At 40.9% G+C, this 19,915-nt stretch overlaps 1 protein-coding gene across 4 annotated transcripts in view; it reads right to left on the minus strand.

Moving 5' to 3' along the window:
- LOC146615988 (phospholipid-transporting ATPase IH-like) overlaps nucleotides 1-10,930 on the minus strand; it is a 30,267-nt gene extending 19,337 nt beyond the window's left edge. For 3 of the 4 annotated variants that reach the window (XM_085373874.1, XM_085373876.1, XM_085373877.1), the window contains exons 1-4: nucleotides 10,482-10,930; nucleotides 1,892-2,014; nucleotides 1,562-1,651; nucleotides 648-728 (exon numbers count right to left, since the gene is read on the minus strand). In XM_085373874.1, the coding sequence (XP_085230000.1) occupies nucleotides 648-728; nucleotides 1,562-1,651; nucleotides 1,892-2,014; nucleotides 10,482-10,520 (333 nt within the window). In that variant the 5' untranslated portion in view covers nucleotides 10,521-10,930. The remainder of the gene's footprint in view (nucleotides 1-647; nucleotides 729-1,561; nucleotides 1,652-1,891; nucleotides 2,015-10,481) is intronic. The other variant, XM_085373873.1, reaches the window with a different exon arrangement.
- Nucleotides 10,931-19,915: the final 8,985 nt, after the last annotated feature.

Raw genomic sequence — 19,915 nt, forward strand, 5'->3', positions numbered from 1 at the left:
GATTGTAAGGGGAGGTGGAAAAAAAAAGGAGGAAATAAATATGTGTGTGTGTGTGTGTGTGTGTGTGTGTGTGTGTGTGTGTGTGTGTGTGTGTGTGTGTGTGTGTGTGTGTGTGTGTGTGTGTTGGCAGTGGGGAAACAAAGAATATAGACTGTTGTACAAGCAGAATCGGGGCCAGCACCAGATCAAGAGAGAGGAGAGCACGAGGTCAAAGTCATACATAGTAATTAATTAGCATCGCACTTTCTGAGCTTGGTGACCCGTTTCCTGGATTTGTAGCCAATGTGTCATGTTTTAGATTTATGTCCTAGTAAAGCTCTGGCTTCCTGAGCGAGAATAGCTCTATCTATCACTGATAGTACCCCATCCCTCAGTACTGGGACGGAACGGAGAGGATGCATCGCCCAGAGTCACGGGATCCTCAGCTCGAGTGATTAACAGAGGAGACCATTCATGATCATATTTCTCACATCAGCAGACAGATTCAATGGCATGCCCCTTTGCTGGGAGTGGAATGTGTATATACAGATAATAGAGCAACGGAGAACGGAGAGTGCGTGGGTATTTGAGGCCAGCAGTTGATGCGTATAGAGGATAATCACGGGCAATTTTTCTTGGACATATAAGCATATTTGTGTGCATCCTACCTGTTTGATGGCGGTGACCGTGATAACAAAGAAGAGGGGCAGGCCACTAGTGACTGGGCTGGTGGGGGTGTCGATGATGAGCTGCAAGGGAAAGAAACAGGAGGAGGAAGACGTAGAGTGGGGGGGGGGGGGGGGGGGTAAAGAAGTGGCCACAAATAGAAGATAGGATGTCAAGTAAACAGCACTGTTCAATGTGCATCAGTGAAGAGCTTTTAAAACTTCAAGCTTGGGATCAAATTTGATCTTTTCCTTTAGGATTAACCTCCTGGGATAGCATATACACCCCTACAGTTTCAGAGACACATTAAATGCAGCAAGCAATGTCATTATTTCAGTTTAAAAAATGTTATAAATACAAACACATCCTCAGCACGCCCCATCATCAATAAATGCATGCACCCAGTCTGTGGCCATGTTTCAAACTCCTCTATCAAGGCAACTGCTGGAAGAGAAATTGCCTTAATAGACCGGAACTATTAACTATCTGACTATTATCACTAGTCCATCCTTGCATTGTTATTCAGCCACTATATTTGATACAATGTGGCAGTTCAGAAGAAGAAGAAAAGCTTCTGAGGTACAGAGAGAGCACTACAACAATCCATTCGAGAATGTTGACTTTGCAAATTTGCATTAGCCTCAGATGAGTGAGTGCTCTTATTTTGAAATATGAACACTATTACTGTTTCCAAAGAACTTGTGAAGCTGTGTTTAAAAAAAAAGAAACCAACCCCCCCTCCAAAAAAAAATAAAAATTGGAAAAAAATGATTTGCTAATTCTACAAGGACAGAAATCTGGCATAAACATACAGTATCTTCTACAGAGAGTGCACAAACATGCAGTGCCTGCAGTGCTCGCACAGTAGGCAGATTAAAGAGAAAAATAATTGTCATTAATAAAGCCGAAATCTCACCTGAACCAAAAATATGACCAAAAAGTAAAAGTTAGCGATTCTTCTGAACTGCTCAAACAGGTTCTTGGGAATGAAGTTCCAGAAGGTGTACTGTGGAAGAGAGTAACAGCAAACATTTAGAAGAAAGGCATTTAGAAGAAAAGAAAAGCAAACATCATAACAGTTCCTGTGCCAAAAAACAATGATAAAGACAAAAAAAGTAAAGCATCCTTTAAAAATAAAAGAAACACAGCTACAAAACAGGATTACTTGGTTGCCTGAGTATAAAACTAACATTGCGTGATGATAAAAAGTGTTACAGCAGTGACTTGTGGGCTGAGGACCGCTCACCTTGGAGGACACAATGCGGTTGTCGGGATAACGCTGAGGGATGTACGCCTCAGCTCCTGGAGGGGGTTCTTTATGCCCGATATACACCGTCCGACTGTCCACCCAGATCTCCTCCCCGACACACTGCAGAAGAAAGAAATAACATGCAGATATAAATAGCAATAGAAGGTGGGGACAAGAAACTGGGTTATAGGGCTGTGCGATATGACCAAAATCTCATATCCCGATATTAAGACATCTATGTCCGATAACGATATAAATCACAAAAATTTAACATTTTCTATAAATTCTGTAAATCTCGGGCAGTTCGACTTGCGTGAAGTGTTTCCAGCTGGGCGTCGTGTACCTGGAGTTGAGTGTTTTAACTGATGCATGAAACTATACATTTTTAGACATAAGTTGTAACGGCGCCGTTTTCTTTGTAAGTATTTATTACACGGCGTGCTGCGGGGAAAAGCCTGTTCTAACGTTTGAGTCTAAAGTTGTTGTTTTTTTTAGCACCTGGCGGCTCTTTTTTTTACTTCTCATCCGTAAATAATCTGCTCTTTCACGTGATTCAGTTTATTTTGAAAAGTCTCAACAGGCTCTTGAGCTTTATTGTGGCTAAGGACAACACATAAAAACAAACGCTTGTCTGTCTGTAGTGTGGTTCTATTAAATATAAGAGAAAGTGAGAACTTTAAGAAATTAATATAGCCACTACAGTGACCATCAAAATAATGAAAAAAATATTGCCGTAAACAGTTTATTTTGCAACACCACGAAGCAAACGATAGCGTAAAATGAAACAATAGATGCTTTTATATCTTCATCCGATATATATCGTTATATCGAACAGCCCTACTGGGTTATATCACAAAGTGTCCGATTACAATTAATGACCTCCTTGCTATTATCTGGCTTACATCAATTGAAACGATGCAGCTGAATAACACCAACATTTTACCAGCACCTCCTTAAAACATGACTTCACAGCGTGGAAGCATAGTTTACCGGTATATGAGCAGCCAGTATACATTATTGTAGATAATATACAACTAATCAAAAAATACTTGCAAACAGTATTTATACATTTTTTTGATTAGAATCAAGAAAAACAGAGTCCTAGATGAAAAACTGCAACAGAATGTTACACAAGACTGTGTTACACGACTTCTGTGACTTCTTTTAACAAACAACTTTACAGACAAGACAAGCCAAATTGAAGGATGTGTTAATGTTTGTGATGCGTGTAGGTGGGTTCGGCTCTGAGTCACGGTAGAGTGGATTTGTCATTTATCTTTTTCTTCCTGCAGAACAGTCAGGATATTCTGCAGTCAGCCCTCTGCTCTCTTCCATCTGCACAGGTCCAAAACACAGCTATGTTGTTGCTCTTACAATTTTCAACTGATTCAGTGGCTTGACTTTAAAAAATTAAATACACATCAGTTCCCGTGCATGCAAACCATCCCCAGGGCTTAACAGAATGCACTGTGGGACTTCACCGCAGCACATTTTTTCTCAGAGATGTCCCACATTAAAAGCTACTGCAGTAACAGAGCTCTCTGAGACAAAACCAGAATCACGAGACCAGGATTTGGCTGTTTGTGTCTACACGAGTCCTAATGTTTTGGCCTGAGTGGGCACCGTTAGTGTAGACTTTGGCAAAGCGGCCGACCTGACACAGCTCAAAGCAGAAGTGTTGACCATTAGCAGAAAAGTTCTGGAACAAGCACTTTAGAGGAAGTAGCGCTTCACTGCTTCAAACGTCCTCAACATTTTGGCAGAGACGTAGCTCATTATTGTCAGTGAGAAAAAAAAAAACCCCCAACTTCTAATACATTTGTGCTCAGTCCACAGCACGTACATGTCCCAAATGTGTTTCCTGTCAACTTAATCCACAAGTTTTAACAAGTTTAAGATCAAATGAAGGTTAATGCAGCATCACAGTGAATTCAACGCAAGATGAGACACCCAAATAGCTAACTGCAAAACTTAAAAGCAAAGAGACCCAGATCCTGGCATCAGATGCTTGGCAGTGAGATAAAAATAGACACAGATCCAACAGTGTCAGCCGACTGGAGACCCCTCCAAACTATTACGGGGTGGGGGAGCAGCATGACCCAGACAAACACTGAAAATGGAAAGAAACCGAAAGAAACTCAAAGTAAGGCAGAAACCGAAAGCAGCAAAAGCAGAGAACAGGAAGAAATCAGCAACAACAGATTTCTACAGAAGAAAAAGGGTAACAAGGACAAAGAAAAGGATGTATAGGGAGAGTAACGGGGAGAGAAGGTGGGGCTGAGGGCAAAAATAGAAGCAGTTGTCACTGACATGATGCAGCATGTGCGAGTAATCTTTCATTTATTTATTTTTTGTAAAGGGAACTGACCAAATCAAACAGCTGTCCTGGTAATATTAAGCCACCTAACCTTGAGCCTTAGTTGTTTACTTTAAACGTCTTATAAATACCCGACATAACCACGATGTGCAAAGGAATTTCATGTTCATGTTAATACCAAAACAACAACAACAACAACAACAACAACAAAAAAAAAAACTTGGTTACAATCAAACTCTCTGACCATACAGTACATTTGATGGTTTAATATTAAGAGCAGTGTATTGGACCAAGGACGGCTTTGTACAATTTGTTATAGTGCTTGCATCAAATCAAGCTAAGGATGTGATCCATTCAAAGGACAAACCGGGGATCTAAATGGGAGGCTGGAGAATAGAAAGCACTGTCAACTAAAAGGGCAAATTCCAAATACTTCTAATTTGGCATTGCAGGTTTTTCCTGCTATAGAAAGGGCCTTTGGTGGGAGGTTCACTTTATTTGACAAGAGGAAGCTACTTTCAGCTGGTCCCTTGTCACATGGGGTAGTTCCACATATTTGATTTGACAGAGTTTGGCTTTTTGAACCAGTGACCTTTCAGTGGCCAAGTAAATGCATAAACCATATGTATTTTTCACCTTAATTGACAGCAATAAAGACACCAAGCAGGACAAAACATAAACTACAGGAGTAGATAAAAGTCTGAGCCTGGGTCACCTGATCCAGCCCCAACTATAGGTTTGATCGAAAAGGAAGTCTAATCATGTATGAGGGTGGTTATCTTCCAAATCTAAACTGAGAGCTGATAACACACATGAGAGGAGGCTGATAGTTGAAGGTTCTGGCTCCCCTTCTACTTTTGGTAACTCACAAAGTGCTCAGTTGTGGATAATATGGTGATATGAAATCTTTACGACGTGACTGACCCTGATCGCTCAGGCCTTTAAATGTGAGGAGAAGGACTTTAAATTCAATTCTGGATTTAACAAAGAACCAGCGAAGAGAAGTCAGTAAGAGAGAAATGTGATCTGTCTTCCTGTTAGTGCTCTTGCAGCAGCATTTTGGTTCAACTGGAGACTTTCCATAAAGCTATCAGGAAAACCCGACTATAAGGAATTACAATAATCTAGCCTCAGATTCGTTATGCATTAGTGGGAGTTCAGGTTAAAGTTTTGCACTGTAATCAGGACAAATGTGGAAAATGGTCATTGCTATTTCAATGAAATTGCTCGCTTACATCTTAAACATTCTAAATATTTACTTCTGTCTATTTCTACATTAGTTCAACCATTCTTCAAATCCACAGCTCTCTGAATTCACCATCCATCTCCCCCATATTTCTATCTGCAGTGTTTTCTCCCTTTGTTCCTATCATCTCCTGGCAGCGAGTGTCACATTATGACAGCGTGACTGTGGGAGAGGGATGGAGGAAGACGCAGAGAGATTGCATTGTGGTGTGCAGTTATCTGATCATTAATCCTCACTGATCCGTATCAACCCGTGTCCCACAGCTCCCTCTTCACTCTGCTGCTCCAACAGACAAAGTGGCTTGGTGGCTGGTAGCAGGACATGGAGGCTTTGTCTTTATTAACAACCCCAACCAGCAGAGCGACGGGTCTTACATCACCATCAATCATCAACAATGACAGGATATACTTTATTACAGCAAAGAATAAAAAATTAAATTAAAGAAACCACCACTACAACTTTCCCTTTTATGTTTCTGCACTGTGTGAAGCACTCCTATTAGGTAGGTGCTTTGCCATTTGTTTATAATTCGAAATGCTGCTTTAGAAAGCCATGAGAGTATTTCCAGATCTAGCATTGTGTAATAATGTGCCTACCATTCACACAGGCTTTGCTCCATAAGCACTTAATGGCACCATGAATGCATACATTTTCATTACGAAAACGCCAACTCGACCCCAGCAGTGCCATCTATGCCACCTCTGTGATGCGGTGCCTTTCTACTAGAGAGGGGCAATAAAAGACATACGCCATTAACTGGCTTGATTATATGGTCATGTCTCATACTTCCTCCACTGCCGAGTCATGCTGTGCTGCACGCAGCATGTTTAGCAGTGATCCTTCATTAACCGACAGATCAAATTCCTCTGAGCGAGCCTTACCTTAATGAACTCCTCATGCTAACATAGAATGGACAACGTACACAACTCCAGAGCAGGACGTGATGCTGTTTAGCTTTATTCAAAACAGAAGCTAGCGACCATATTATTAAGCAATTTTAGCTCGTTTTAAAATATATATTGCTACAGAGCCTCAGAAATGTTATCTTTGAGTATTATGTGGATGCTACAGTGACTCCATGCATAACTGTCTCTCATCACCTGGTGCATTTCTTTAGTTTAATTGGCACGATTCAACTTTTAATTTTACTGCTGCTGTAACCCATCGATATTAGCCATCTAATGGACTCTGTTGCACTCTAATGAGCAAAGCAAGTAATTCTGTGTAAATTTGGGGTGGTAACACTAAAACAAATGCAATAACCTATTAACAGAGGCTTTGAAGTCTGTTGTCGCACTGAACACGGATAAGAAAAAGGAGCCTGAGGATCTTGATCAAAAAAAAAAAGACACTCATTAGTCACTGATCGCCACAGCAATACAGTACGCAGAGACTTCTACAGCATGTCTGCAGGTTCATTAGGCAAAGAGACAGATCACAGAGGCTTCATTATAATGGCTGCTGATCGAACATGTAAGATTTTTTCCTCAATTTAATGCTCTGATACAACATTAGTCAAGTGATTATGAGACTGGATTAGTGTCCCAGAAAATATCCACAGTATCCTCTTGGTGTTTTTTTATTTGGTTTAATGAGACTTATTAGACTCTGTTGTTTATCAAATTTATTTTTGGGGGGTATAAAGTGAAATGAAAAAGGAAGTGGTAAAATAGGGAGAGAACATGGCTCCTAAGGACAATATGGGCATTTAGGGATTCTAATCATTCATTAAAAATTGTGTTTGGGACAAATAATTATACAGGCGCAAACAAACAAGCAAAAAAGGGAATGGTGACCCTTCAGCCCGCGCACAGCATTTCAAAAGCATTAAAGAGCCACCGGATACCTCATAACACAAACACCGGCAACATTATCAAAGGATAAATATGAGCTGATTACTTTAACATGACAACATTTGTATTCCGCTGTTGTCCCAGCTTCCTCTCCCACTTCAGCTCGCTGTGATCCAACAGTTACATAAGTCTTTAATCCAGCTGTGCTACTTCTCCTCTCCCTCTCCTCTCTCCTTTTCCTCCTGCCACCCTAATCTGCATCCCAAAAAAAAAAAAAAAAAAACCCTCTCATTTTGTCTGCGTTTAACACTGAGACGATAATACAGGCTGGAAATGGTGTGTCATAAAGAAAACGTTGTCTTCGGGTCATGCTGCGAGAATCAAAATTTTTTTTTTAAAAAAATCAGTCTTATTTGCCAGCACAAAAGATGTGTGACTGCTTCCTCTGATATGCACACAGATCAGCGGGCAAAGCTCAACCCCAAACACAAATCCTGTGTGTTTTTGTCACCTACAGCTGCCATTGCTCCACCAGTGCCCCGTCTCCAAAGGGTGCAGCAGACAGGAATAGACTGCCCTTAACTGTTTGTAGCAGTGATGTGGCAAACAGTAATCTAGCAGGCTGTGTTCCGCCTTTCAACACCAGTCAGGACTCAAAGGGCTGTAAAGTTGCTTGAAACCCTTCTTAAGCCCTTCAGCGCGCACGGTGCTGCTGGCACCTTTTTAATCAAAAGGGAAACATCGCTGGCCTTTCTCTTTTTATCTGCTGATTTTGTGAGAGGTCTCAGCATGAATAACAGTTTACATTTAGAGATAAGATAGAAGAGGGTTAGGATAGCAGGGGGGCAAGGGTAAATTACAGCTATATACAGCACAGTGGCAATAAAGCAGATACGGTTTCAAATATTGAGACCCTGATAGATTGTTGTGGAAGTTAAAAGCATGAGGACATAATTATGCTATTACATGGCATCAGCTATTTCTAATAAGTCCAGCCCCATACACACAAGCACTATCTTATACAGATTATGACCTCATGCAGTTCTCACAGTTTGCAACAGTCTAAGGCATCACTCCATCTCTATTATTACCAGATGAGAAAAGGGCGCTGAAGAGGAAGGGGAGCGGAGATCGAGAACACACATAACACACACACTCAGAGCACAGGTGGTCCTTTTACAGATAAATTTAATTATAATAAAATCTCTTCCTGCAACGACTGCTAACATACCAGAAGAAGTCTGTGTGCACACTCATGCACCTATCAGCCTCTATATCTCAATGCATGAGGGCTCAGCCATTCTTTTATGCAAAAAAAAAAAAAAAGTTTAACAGACTTAAGTTGTTACGCAACAAAAATGTCCCATTTAAACGTCACGCACCACAAAATCTCATGACACCACAGTTTTCTTTCCCGATATTGTTTGCCATGGTGCACAGGCTCAATTCATCCGCAATTTTTCAGCCAGGGAAGAGGTGAACGAGCATGGCTGAATGCAGTGCATTCCGAGTTTTCATCTAATTATAAAGGCGTATGCAACAGATCTGAACTATTAAAGCAATGAGCAATATTGTTTTGAGGCATCTACAATACTTTGTAGCGTCACTGACCAACTGCCAACATGTTTCAGTGATTTTATAGTTTTTAATGAATCTCTGTTGAAACAAAGACACCTGAAACAACAATGAAAATTTGTATTTATTTATTTTTAATCTCTAACAAAACTAGGTTACACATATATGGCATTGCAATGCTGTCCAGAAAAACCAGGAAGCTCAAAGAGCAGAGTAGCAGAAATGCTTCAAGCAAGAAATCCTGAATTGATGACAGTAAAAATAAGGAAACTAGTTGCAAAAGCAATGGCTCAAAAACCTGCCCTGTGGATTAAAGTGGGCTAAATCAAATTTGCATCCTCTAACGGCCAAAGAACATGCACAGTCTTTCTTTAAACAACACTGATAAATAATTAGAGGGCCGGCTACATTTGGGCAGCAACCTCAACTTGGGTGTACTTGGCTCCATCTGGACTAAATAAAAAAGGTTTGGACCCTGTCCTCATCTCATGTAAGGATGTAAGGTTTGTTCTACTACGCACCCTCATTACCCGAGCATCTGTTATAATACGGCAGGGTTAATAGAAGGTGATACACAACTAATAGGTGCCAAGGCAGTCATCATCCATCCCTCCAGTTGCAAATCAATATGCAGAGGATTTAATTTGTGATTAATTGCGTGTCTATTTAATATTGCAGGATGCAATTGGAAAAAAGAGCGAGGGATCGTAATGATGATGACCTCCCTCCCAGATCTGATTTCCCCTGATATTAGCCCTGCTGAAACATCAGTCAAGCTCCACGCACACTGTCGCTGGCCTGCTTCGCGCACATGTGCACACACATAGACACCAAGGGGTACGAAACAGGTTTGAATGATGAGAAAGATAACTCAATACACGTCACTGCACCTGAGCCAGATTTAAGGTCACGGGAAAGGGCCACAGACGGTAGCAGATTTACCAATGCTCTATACGTACACAGTCTGATGAGCATCACTGGGCCTGTCAAAGCAGGTTCCTAATAGTCATTTTTTTTTCTCCTCTAATTCAGGCTCCCACCGACCAGCTGCCTCATGTCCGGATAGATAATCAGTGGCTGTTGATGACAGAGACTGAGACCAGGCTAACCAGTAATATTATTACAGCTTGCAATCATTACTGTGTGGATATTTCCTGCTCACAAGCAGACCTGATTGCTCATTAGAGATAAATGTTGAAGCTTTGATGGCCTCGCCTTTCTTAGAACCTCATTAACTTAACCTGAGCAACTTCTATCAAGCTAGAGGTGTAAGGCACGGCCTCTCACTTCTTTTGAGTCCCAGCCACGAGGAAGTTTAGTATGCATGCATGGATTTTTTTCTTTAATTCTACACATTCACCAGTCATCACTGCATCTGTAGCTACTGGAACATTCTCCATTCAGCTCCACAAAAACATCGCAAAGCCCACAGCCACCGGCCTGTGCCAAAAAAACAAAACAAAATAAAACAGCTAGAGTCAAATGTGTATTATTGCAGGAAGTTATTTATCACTCTCACACAAACCCTCTGAGCAAATGTACAAGCAACACGGTTTTAGGTGCAAAAACCAAAGCCATGAAAACGTGTATCAGAGCACTTCCAGTCACCGAGCTACACTTGTGTGACAGTGTTGACAGACACACTGGGGGCCTTACGTATCTGCTGATGATATTCCGGAGCAGGCTGAAATCCATCCTTTACACGGCTACACTGCGCGACAGAGACGTTCAGCTCTCCCTGGATGGATCTTCGTAAGCGCTACCTCGTGTAGATCTTTCCACGAGGATCCATCGCTCACCTCCTCCACCGTCGCCGCCGGGTGTCTGCGATAACGAGGAGCAGCGGTCTCTCAGTCACTCGGCTGCTCTGATTTTCATGGCATCCCTGGGAAGAGCCATGCAGCCCCCGAGAAATTACAACGACCCCTCACCAGCGCTGCTGGCTACATTTTACACTGAATCTTCAGCGCTTGCAAACCTCCAAACCCGCGGGTGTTCTTGCAGGGTGCTCTCCGTGTGACGAGTTCTTTTATTCTTGCAGGAGACGGTCCCTCGTGGAGTCTGTGTCCTGCTCTGTGTTCCCAGCGGTGGCCCTCGATGTAGCGGTGCTGCGAAACGTCCTAAGCGCTCATCTGTCAGATGACTACGCTGCGCGTGCGCAATGGCATGTCTGGCGTCTCCCGGGATGTTATATTGAATGCTGCACCGAACGAGCGATATCCACATGCAGAAGCACGAGAGGGAAGAAAACGAGCACAGGTCCAACATCATAAACCCCACGTCCTGAGATCACAGCACGATTAAGCCTGTTAGACCTGGACAACTTTAGGTCAGTCTGTTTTAAAGATGGACCATTCAGGTGGAAAGAAATGCTTACTTAAATAAATAAGTAAATAGGCATAATCAAAATTAGAAAATATTCTACTAAAATTCATACATTCAAACTGCAATCACGTAAAAATGTACATATAAAATAAGCAGCTGCTCCTCTCCATTAGTAGACTGTTATGCAGGAAAATGGAATTTACTTATGGCATATTTCAAGTGCTTATTACAGAGTGCTGTGCAAACTTTTTGACATGCACAAATGTGCAAACATTAATGGAAATGTAGTATATAAGGCAATAACAGATTTTGTACAAATGTAATGAGCTTGAAGGTCAGTATTTTGTATCACCATCGTAATTCTTTAACACAGCCTGAAATCTTAGACAGGCTTTCTTGTAATTTCTCAAAGTAGTCTTCTGGAATAGTTGACATGAACGACATTCAAAGCCCTTCTTTGGACACTGCCTTTTGTTCTGTTCTCTTGACAGAGAACAGAACAAAATTCTTCAATACTGTTAAAGTGCAGGCTCTGGGGAGCATAATCAGTGACTGATAGTGTTGCATTGTATGATTTGTCTGTCTGGGTATGCTTTTACTGCTCTGGCAGCATACACTTTCCAGATGTTATATCACAGTGGATCAAAATCTGGTGGTACTTTTCCATCAGGCTTGACAAGATACCCAACACTAATGGCTGCAACGCCTCTCCAAACCAGGACAGAGCCTCCACTGTGTTCTACAGATGGGTGTAGATGGTCACAGCTGTACCTCTCCAGACCTCCTCTGCACATATTTACAATGATTTGAATTAAAAATTTGGATACATCACTCCATAAGACCTGTTGCCACTGTCAGCATATCTCCATTCCACAGCTTTTTTTAACGATAGATATGCCAGGTTGTCAGATGATAGCTTTTTGGGAATCACCTTGTTGCTGCAGTATTTTATGCCTCTCAAACTATGTTAACTTTAGATTCATCAAAAAATGGGAACAATTATGTGTTTTTGCAATAGGCTGCTGGTAACAAAGTTCGTAAACATACCATTTAAAATTGGTTCTTTGCTAGGTTGTCTGTTATGTGTAGAGCATTCATCTGAAAATGCTCAGGTACAAGGACTAGACAGAAAATGAATGAAAAAGCAGCCAATGCCCATAGAAAAAGTTGGCTGACTATTGCTTTTAAAATTTGAATCTGCAATTATCTCAGATTTACAGCTATTTCAAGTACAGCAATTAAGCTTAAGTTCAGAAAAAGACCATTTAATTCAGATGTGCCAAACATACAGCAAAGCCAGGTCTGCGAAATTATCCAGTCCTGAACACTGGATACAGAAATTAAACGTTTCAGAGAAGCATTTTTTTTCACTGTTTTTCTTTGCGAATGGATCATGTCATACAAGCTCAATTTCATCCAGTATCGTCACTTTTACCATCCTCTTATTGACAACAGTAAGACATTGCTCATTGACCAGCCATTCCACACAAAGGTAAGATGGATGAGTTGTAAGTGGAGTTGTGACCACTTACTTTTTTATCTGTTCACAAGAGGATGTGTTTATATGTATGGACAGAAAATCTTCAGAAAAATGAGTCATGAAGGAAGAAGACCCAAATGTTGTCCAGAATCCAAATCTTTCCTCCAGAAGGATACCATTCAGTGGGGCAAACAATCTAATTGAGGAGTAGGCAAACAACACAAAACAAGTCCACAAATCAGTCCAGAGGCCACACACAAGAACAAACGAGAGGAACCCTGGAAAGCAGGTAAGAAAACTGCAGGTATACAGACGAGGCTGATGACTGCTGTGGCAGACAAAACACAAGCGACACTAACAAGGGTGATCTGAACAATCACACAAGGAAAATGAACAAAAACAGCAAATAAAACTCACAGGAATGCCCAAAGACCAGCGATAACAAAATAAATCAGGAAACGACTCGATGGGAGAACAACCTTGTTATGTTTATGCAATGGTTTTACTGGTCGAGCCGGTGGTCTGAGCCACACGTGGCCTGTGATCTAAAAGGATGTCAGCAACCCTGACCTAACTTTCCAGAAATAATTGCTCAAATGTGCCAGAGGGAACAGTGTTCATACTTCATGTTTTTAATAGCTCAATAACAAATAAATCAGAAGTACACTAGAACACACACAAATACAAAGTCTGCAGACAACCCAGCAGAAATCAGCCAGCTCTAAAGCACACAAACCTACAGGTGTATGCAGAAATAATATGATGAAGTAGAAACCTAAAATCTAAAATTAGCTCCACATCCATCTGAGGGCATAAATCTGGCAGCAGGGCAGAAACACATGATGTCTTCCCCAGATGCTTTTATTTGTGGAATTATGACTTTCAATTAGCACTGACGCTATTAATAATGCAGGGATCCAGCACTTTCATGTCTGACCTGCTAATGTTTAATGTGGCTGTTTATGTCCCTCAGGGCACTTAATGGCTGATGACGAGCCCACCTCGGCATGCAAATTACACAGTCTTCTGTCTTTATCGGCTGTGACAATTATATGCATGTGTAACGCCATTGTTATGTGATTGAAGTATTCCTTCTTGCCTCTTTTCACCTTTGTTTTCCCACAAAAACCTCATTGATAACAAGGGTTTAAGCTAGCTTATGAATGTCCCCACGGGAGGTATAAAATACTGTAGTGTATGCACTGTAATGTGTGCTATAAGGCTAACAGAGGGATTCCTGACTGATAAAACAATGTTTTCATGTTCACACACTATACCCTTGTTATAACAGGAGGAATGAATGAAAACCAAAAATCATTCTCCGAATAGCACATCTGGCTGGATCTGCTGTTTTTGTTTGTAACTGGCCTTAATTTCTAAAGTAAATGGGCCAAAAAATGTACCAAAATTAGCAGCATATGAGGAAGAACTAGGTCATTGTTCATTTCTTCCTTCTGTCTTCTGTGTGGGTGAAAGACAGCAGCATATGGGGCAGTGGGTTACTTCTCTGTTGCCATCAGGCTGTTGTGGGCAGAAACTCTTTAACAATTAACTTTCCCTACAGGCTCAAGAGCTCAGATTGCTCAGTATAAGGCATGCTTGTATCATATAGCAATCTTTACACTATAGTACATTCAGTAGTTGCCATGTCAGTATCTTTTTATCATGTTCTAATACTAATTAATCATGAAGTATGATGATATGATCCATAGTCACATTGATTGATTCATTTGAATTACAGCAGGTTTGCCAGGAATCTTTTTCTGCTAAAGTAAAAATATTTGTTGGTCTTGTAATAGCAGCTAATCTTGTGAGTCCTTCTAGCAGAAGGTTCTAGTATCAGTATCAGTAGTTCATGAAGTGATAACTGTTTACTGTTTTCAAATTACAGAGGATCTAATTATTCCAGTACACGAGCTCTGGTCGAATTCTTGTTGTCTGATCTCATTACAAAGTTTCAGTGTGTACTTTCGTGTTTTTAATCGCCATAATAACAAAGTTATTATGTATTGACATATAGACCATATGGACAAAATTACTGGCAGCCTACATTATACACCTATGAGCTGCTCAGCCACTGAAACCATGCCAGAAGCTCCCAGTACACTGTTTGTGTGCTGATGTTAATGCAATAGGAGGTTTTGGAGTGCTGGAGTTATTGAGGCGACTTTTACACACTTTGTGTGATCTACCACTTTGTGACTGAGTTGCTGTGGTTTCCTTACATTCACCTTGCATGAAAACTGCTTCCAGTTGATCGTGTAGTATGTAAGAAGGAAAACATTTTATCGTATTGTAAGAAGTCTAAATCAAGCCAAAATTTGGTGAGCTCTTTAGTGCAACCGATTTTTTCACAAATATTTGTAAATGTTAAATGCATGACTAGGTGCTTGATTTTACACACGTGGCATTGGGAGTGCAAACACCTGAATTCAAAGATAAAGAAATGTGGCCCAGTACTTTTGTACACGTAGTGCATCGTTTACAAAGTTGATAAATGCTATGAAAACACTAAGATGGGTGTGATTAAAGGCTTTGTGGTTTAAAGGTGTTTCATAAGTGCTTCTAACTGAAGATAGCTGGCTAAATATTCAAAAAATACTGTAAGTCATCGAGTTTCCATATGCTGACATGCAGTAGGGTAGCCAAACTACTAAAATATTTATAGAAAACATTTTTACATAACTTTTTTACGTGTGTTGTTTGATCATTGGTGCTCTTGTTACATTACAAGCAGCTGACAATGCACTGTTGTCAGCACTGGATACTATTATGCTGTAGATGTGAATTTGTTCTATTGGTTTGCTGACACTGGACATTAAACAATCTGTGAGAAATGGCTGGATCTTGTCTGAGACATAAGTCTCTTCTCAAAAGCGATGCAAGGATAAGTATTTTAATTAGAACAACAATAATACATTATTTTAGGTATGCAGGCCTTAAACTTATAATGTTGATTGCAATTCTGTGATTCGTTTAAATAAATATAAAAAGTGTTTGTAAAGCTTCAGTTGTAAGTATCTAATTTGTTTTCAACACAAAATATGACATTCATAAGGGAATGAAGACTGGATTAAGATCAGTTTATGTCGGTGCATTATGAGCTTTGACAGTGAATGTTTACCACAGATCCACTATGGTTATTTGGGAAAATCAAACGCTTAATAGATGGCTGGTGAAGGTTAGCTGGAGAGCTTCAGCATGAGCACTCAGGAAACGCTGGTATATGGTGCCATCTAGGGGTCGCCGTGCAAAAGCACATTAGATGCCTCAACGTGCAACACGCTTATATCTGCCCCACGGCGCTGCTGGTGCAGATTCAGGTAATTTGGTAGCTAATTAATTGCTTTGATTAGCTGTAATTGGAGGGCCGTTAAAGCACGAGTTAACCCTGTATCATGGGAGAGCAAATTAACAGAAGGTAACAATTAGGTCTATAGTCTTTTGTCAGCCGTTCGTTCATTCATGAAGCTTCCACGGTGTCAGCAACATCAGGCTGATGTGCATTGACTTGACTGAATGAGTTTTAGAGTGTGTTTGGTGTGCGAGTGATTGCTCGGGTGAGTCGGTAAATGAAGAAGTGAATCAGCTTTCGGGTTTCTGTGTGACCTCTCGACTCGTGTCAGAGGTTAATGAATGTGGTTAATGCGGCTTGCGACACTGAGATCGTGTCAGTGCGCACGGTGCGCGCCGCAGGACGCCAGTGCCTCTCTGAGCAAAACAAAATAATAGGTGTGTTTGTGTCTCTGGCGGTGCTGATGCGCGTCACATGCCTTCTCTCCATGCCCGGTCTGGGTGCCAAGAGAGGGGCTTAAACCTGCGTCTGGAGATGGGAGCTGTGAGATCCCAGGGAACGGATGCTTGGCACCGTGAAATAGGATTTGGGAAGGACCGAAGCAATGAAGCGAGAGGGAGAAAAGCCACTGCCAAGTCCTCTCTACGGAATTGGTGCCCCCCTCCTCACCCCTTAAACACATTTAGTTTGCGCGCGCGCGCGCGCGCGCGCGCACACACACACACACACACACACACACACACACGTGGATATATGAAGAGCAGAAAGAGGGGGTTGTGAATGGAAAGAGAAGAAAATAGAGAGTTTAAGAAGACGAACAGCGTTTGGAGCAATATCATACAGTCAGTGAGACATTGACCTCAACATGTGTTCCTCATCGTAACCAACTCTTACAACTCTCTAATCCTGCCACGGTGTTGCCAGGTGCTTCCTGTTTGCTTATTCGTGGGTGTAAATGTCCGCAGAGGCATATGGCATAGGTGTGTGCGTAGACTATTCCCTATAAGAGGCTGACAAGACACGGAGAAAAATGGGAGGGAGGGATAGCAACATAAGGGGGTGGGGCTCCCCACTTGGCTGTCAAATACTGTGATTGATTTCCCACCCCGTGTTATCAAGGCCAGCAGCCACAAGGATCCTAATACACACAAGCTATGAGCAGCCTCAATGCACTGAAAATAGGTCTATCAAGTCTCTCGCTCGCTCCCGCTCACGTGGTCATAACAAATATCTAATCAGCATAATTGGCTCTGCGTGCATCGAGCAAAGAGAGCAGAAGAAAGAGAAAACATAGTTTGCTCAGAGTGTCTCCAGTCTTGACAGCGTACGAGACAGAGAGAGAGAGAAAAAAATCAGTTAGGAACCTGAGCACAGACGACTGAGGATGTGTGGAGTCACATTTCTACTTCATCTCACACGTTTATTTATCTCACTCGGCGTGATCAGATCTGATCTGAGGAAAGCAGCTGAACTCGATAAGCCTCGCAGTCTAAGACAGACGGATGTTGTTCAAAGTGGGGACATCAGTAAAGAGTGAAAGAAAACTGGAGGCAAAAAAAGTTAAACCCCTGTCTTCGTCACACTTTCTTATTCTCTTTCTGCTTCCACCTGTCTTTCCTTTTCTTACTTCTTGCCCCCCCGAATGATTTCTCTCTCATTCTTCCCCCCACACCTCCAATTTTCTACAAAAGGACTTGTGCAATTTTGCCATTACTCATATTATTGCTGGTGGCTGCAAACCGAGTCTTGGCTCCATTCCTCAGGGGTAATTGGAAACTGCAGGTGTGAGAGGGCACATTAGCATACACAAGCCTTGCACAGCATACTGCTTCAACCCTAATGGCAGCATGAAAAATACATCTATCACGCTAATGCCGAAGAGACGGATGTGTTCTGTAGTTACACCACTGAGACCAGTCATAAAAATGCGATATCCTGTGGCGTTAGAGAGCCGGTGCACACTTTTTCCCAAAGTGCGTCTGTTTGTGCTTTTACCCGCCACGCAAAGATAGAAAGAGGAGAAGGGGAGCGCGCAACTTGTAGTATGTTAATTTAAAGACATTGACAGGTGTATTTTTCAAATATCTTAAATATGTCACAAGTTATATGAACTGTGGCTGAAAACATGCTGCTTTATGCAGCAAAAAAGGGGCTACTCTACGCACGGTGCCAAAATATGTCTCAGTATGCTGGCACAGGGGGCTTCAACCAGCAAACAAACAGCATTTACTGAACAATAAGTAACATTTAATGTGCAAAGTGTCAGTTGAACAGCAGCTACGGGTTCCAGATGATTGAGGTGACAAGAAGAAGAATACCAGCCAGTGAAAATGATCAACCTTAAACTGAGCTGGTATTTAATGAAACAGGCAATAACCCAAAAAGGCTGTTTGGAAATTTCAGCATTTTAGAGACAATGTGATTGAAAAAGAAGCAGCTGAATACCTTACAGGCCATTCACTGAGCATAAACTATGAAACTTTGTCAACAATAAAAGCCTTTCTTGAAGCTGAGAAATGGTAGTATCATCTTAAATCAATCAGAGTGGCCAAATAACATCTCTTCAGATCTAATTTTGCCTTGAATATAAACAACAAAAATGCATTTAAAAATTGCAACAATCTTTTCTCTTGAAGGTGTTTCACGAAATGACAGTAAGAGGGGAGAAGACTGCAGTTTTGCAAATGTATTTCTGCTATAGTTTAGCATTCAAAAATCCAACTTAAATTTATTAACTATATATCAAAATCACCTTAATCACAATTTAGTTGCAAGAGCATGTGCCAAAACCTTATTTCTAGCCAGGTGAAACTTAAAGGGGACCTTTAAGTGTCATTTCTAGCTCACTAACAGTAACATATACATGACAGAGAATGGCTAAAAGCATAATAGGTGTAATTAAGAGTCATTTTCTGTGGTAAAAGCTCCCCAAAGCCTGCGTGACATGGCAACAGTTTGATCAGTAAAATGAGCTGTAACATCTGGTAAGGCTATATGATTACATGAAACATGTAATCTGTGTGTTTATGTTTTTTTTACTGGTGACATATGCTTGGCTGGATTGTTGTCCTTGTTCATCAGTGCCTCCTTCAAATCATTATTACCAAGTGTTATTTAGGCCAAAAGCTTTCTTGCCACTTTGGCATTATTGGTGCCATCTGTTGCTCAGTTACATGATTTGTAAAAAAAAAATGTAATAAATAAATAAATGAGGGCTTTGGCATTATATACAATCATAATCATGACTCGTTTTTAAATCAGTTCTTCAAATAACATAAAAAAAATAGAATACATGTTGATCACTTCGGTTAATAGTCAATGTTTTGAGATGAGACCTGCGGTGAAAACTGGCAAAGGAAAAAAAAATCTGTTTCAGACAGTGATGGCAACCCTTCTGGATATAATTAAATGTGAATTCTTTGAGTAATATTTGTTCAGAAATTATGATCTGGTGGATTATTGAGAAGCAGAGCTGACTCTAAACTAATCACTAATTCCGCTTTTGAATCGGGAGACATTTGTTTGATTGTCATGAACTAAATGAGGAGAAAAAGTACAAGGAGAAAAACAGTAAGGACTCACACCATTGTAGGACATATTTTGCATATTTCTGCCATCAATCAGCTTTACTGCCAAATCTGTTTGTGTAATAACTTGTTGAAACCTTAAAAGAAACCTTGTACTTACAAGAAGCTGTTAAATTAATTTTAAAAACTTATGGAAATCATGCCCACATGGTTGTCAGCAATAAAAGAATTTAAAATTCACTAGAAATCCATATTGTCAAATGTAATTGTAGGATATTTTCTATATCTGGATGTCCAGTGAGTCACCGAGGTACACCTTGCCATCAAAAAGGAGAAATTTAAAGCAGAACAACCAATTTCTTCTAAGGATGTGAAATAATGACCCATTTGGACCCCCTGCTGTGTGTGCATAGGGTGTGTGCCCATTCAACTTGCTATGTTAGCAAATTAAAGGGGACACACA

Source organism: Diplotaxodon limnothrissa, linkage group LG16, assembly GCF_057381915.1.
Source record: "Diplotaxodon limnothrissa isolate DT_005_m linkage group LG16, D_limnothrissa_male_GT1.1, whole genome shotgun sequence".
NCBI lineage: Eukaryota > Metazoa > Chordata > Actinopteri > Cichliformes > Cichlidae > Diplotaxodon > Diplotaxodon limnothrissa.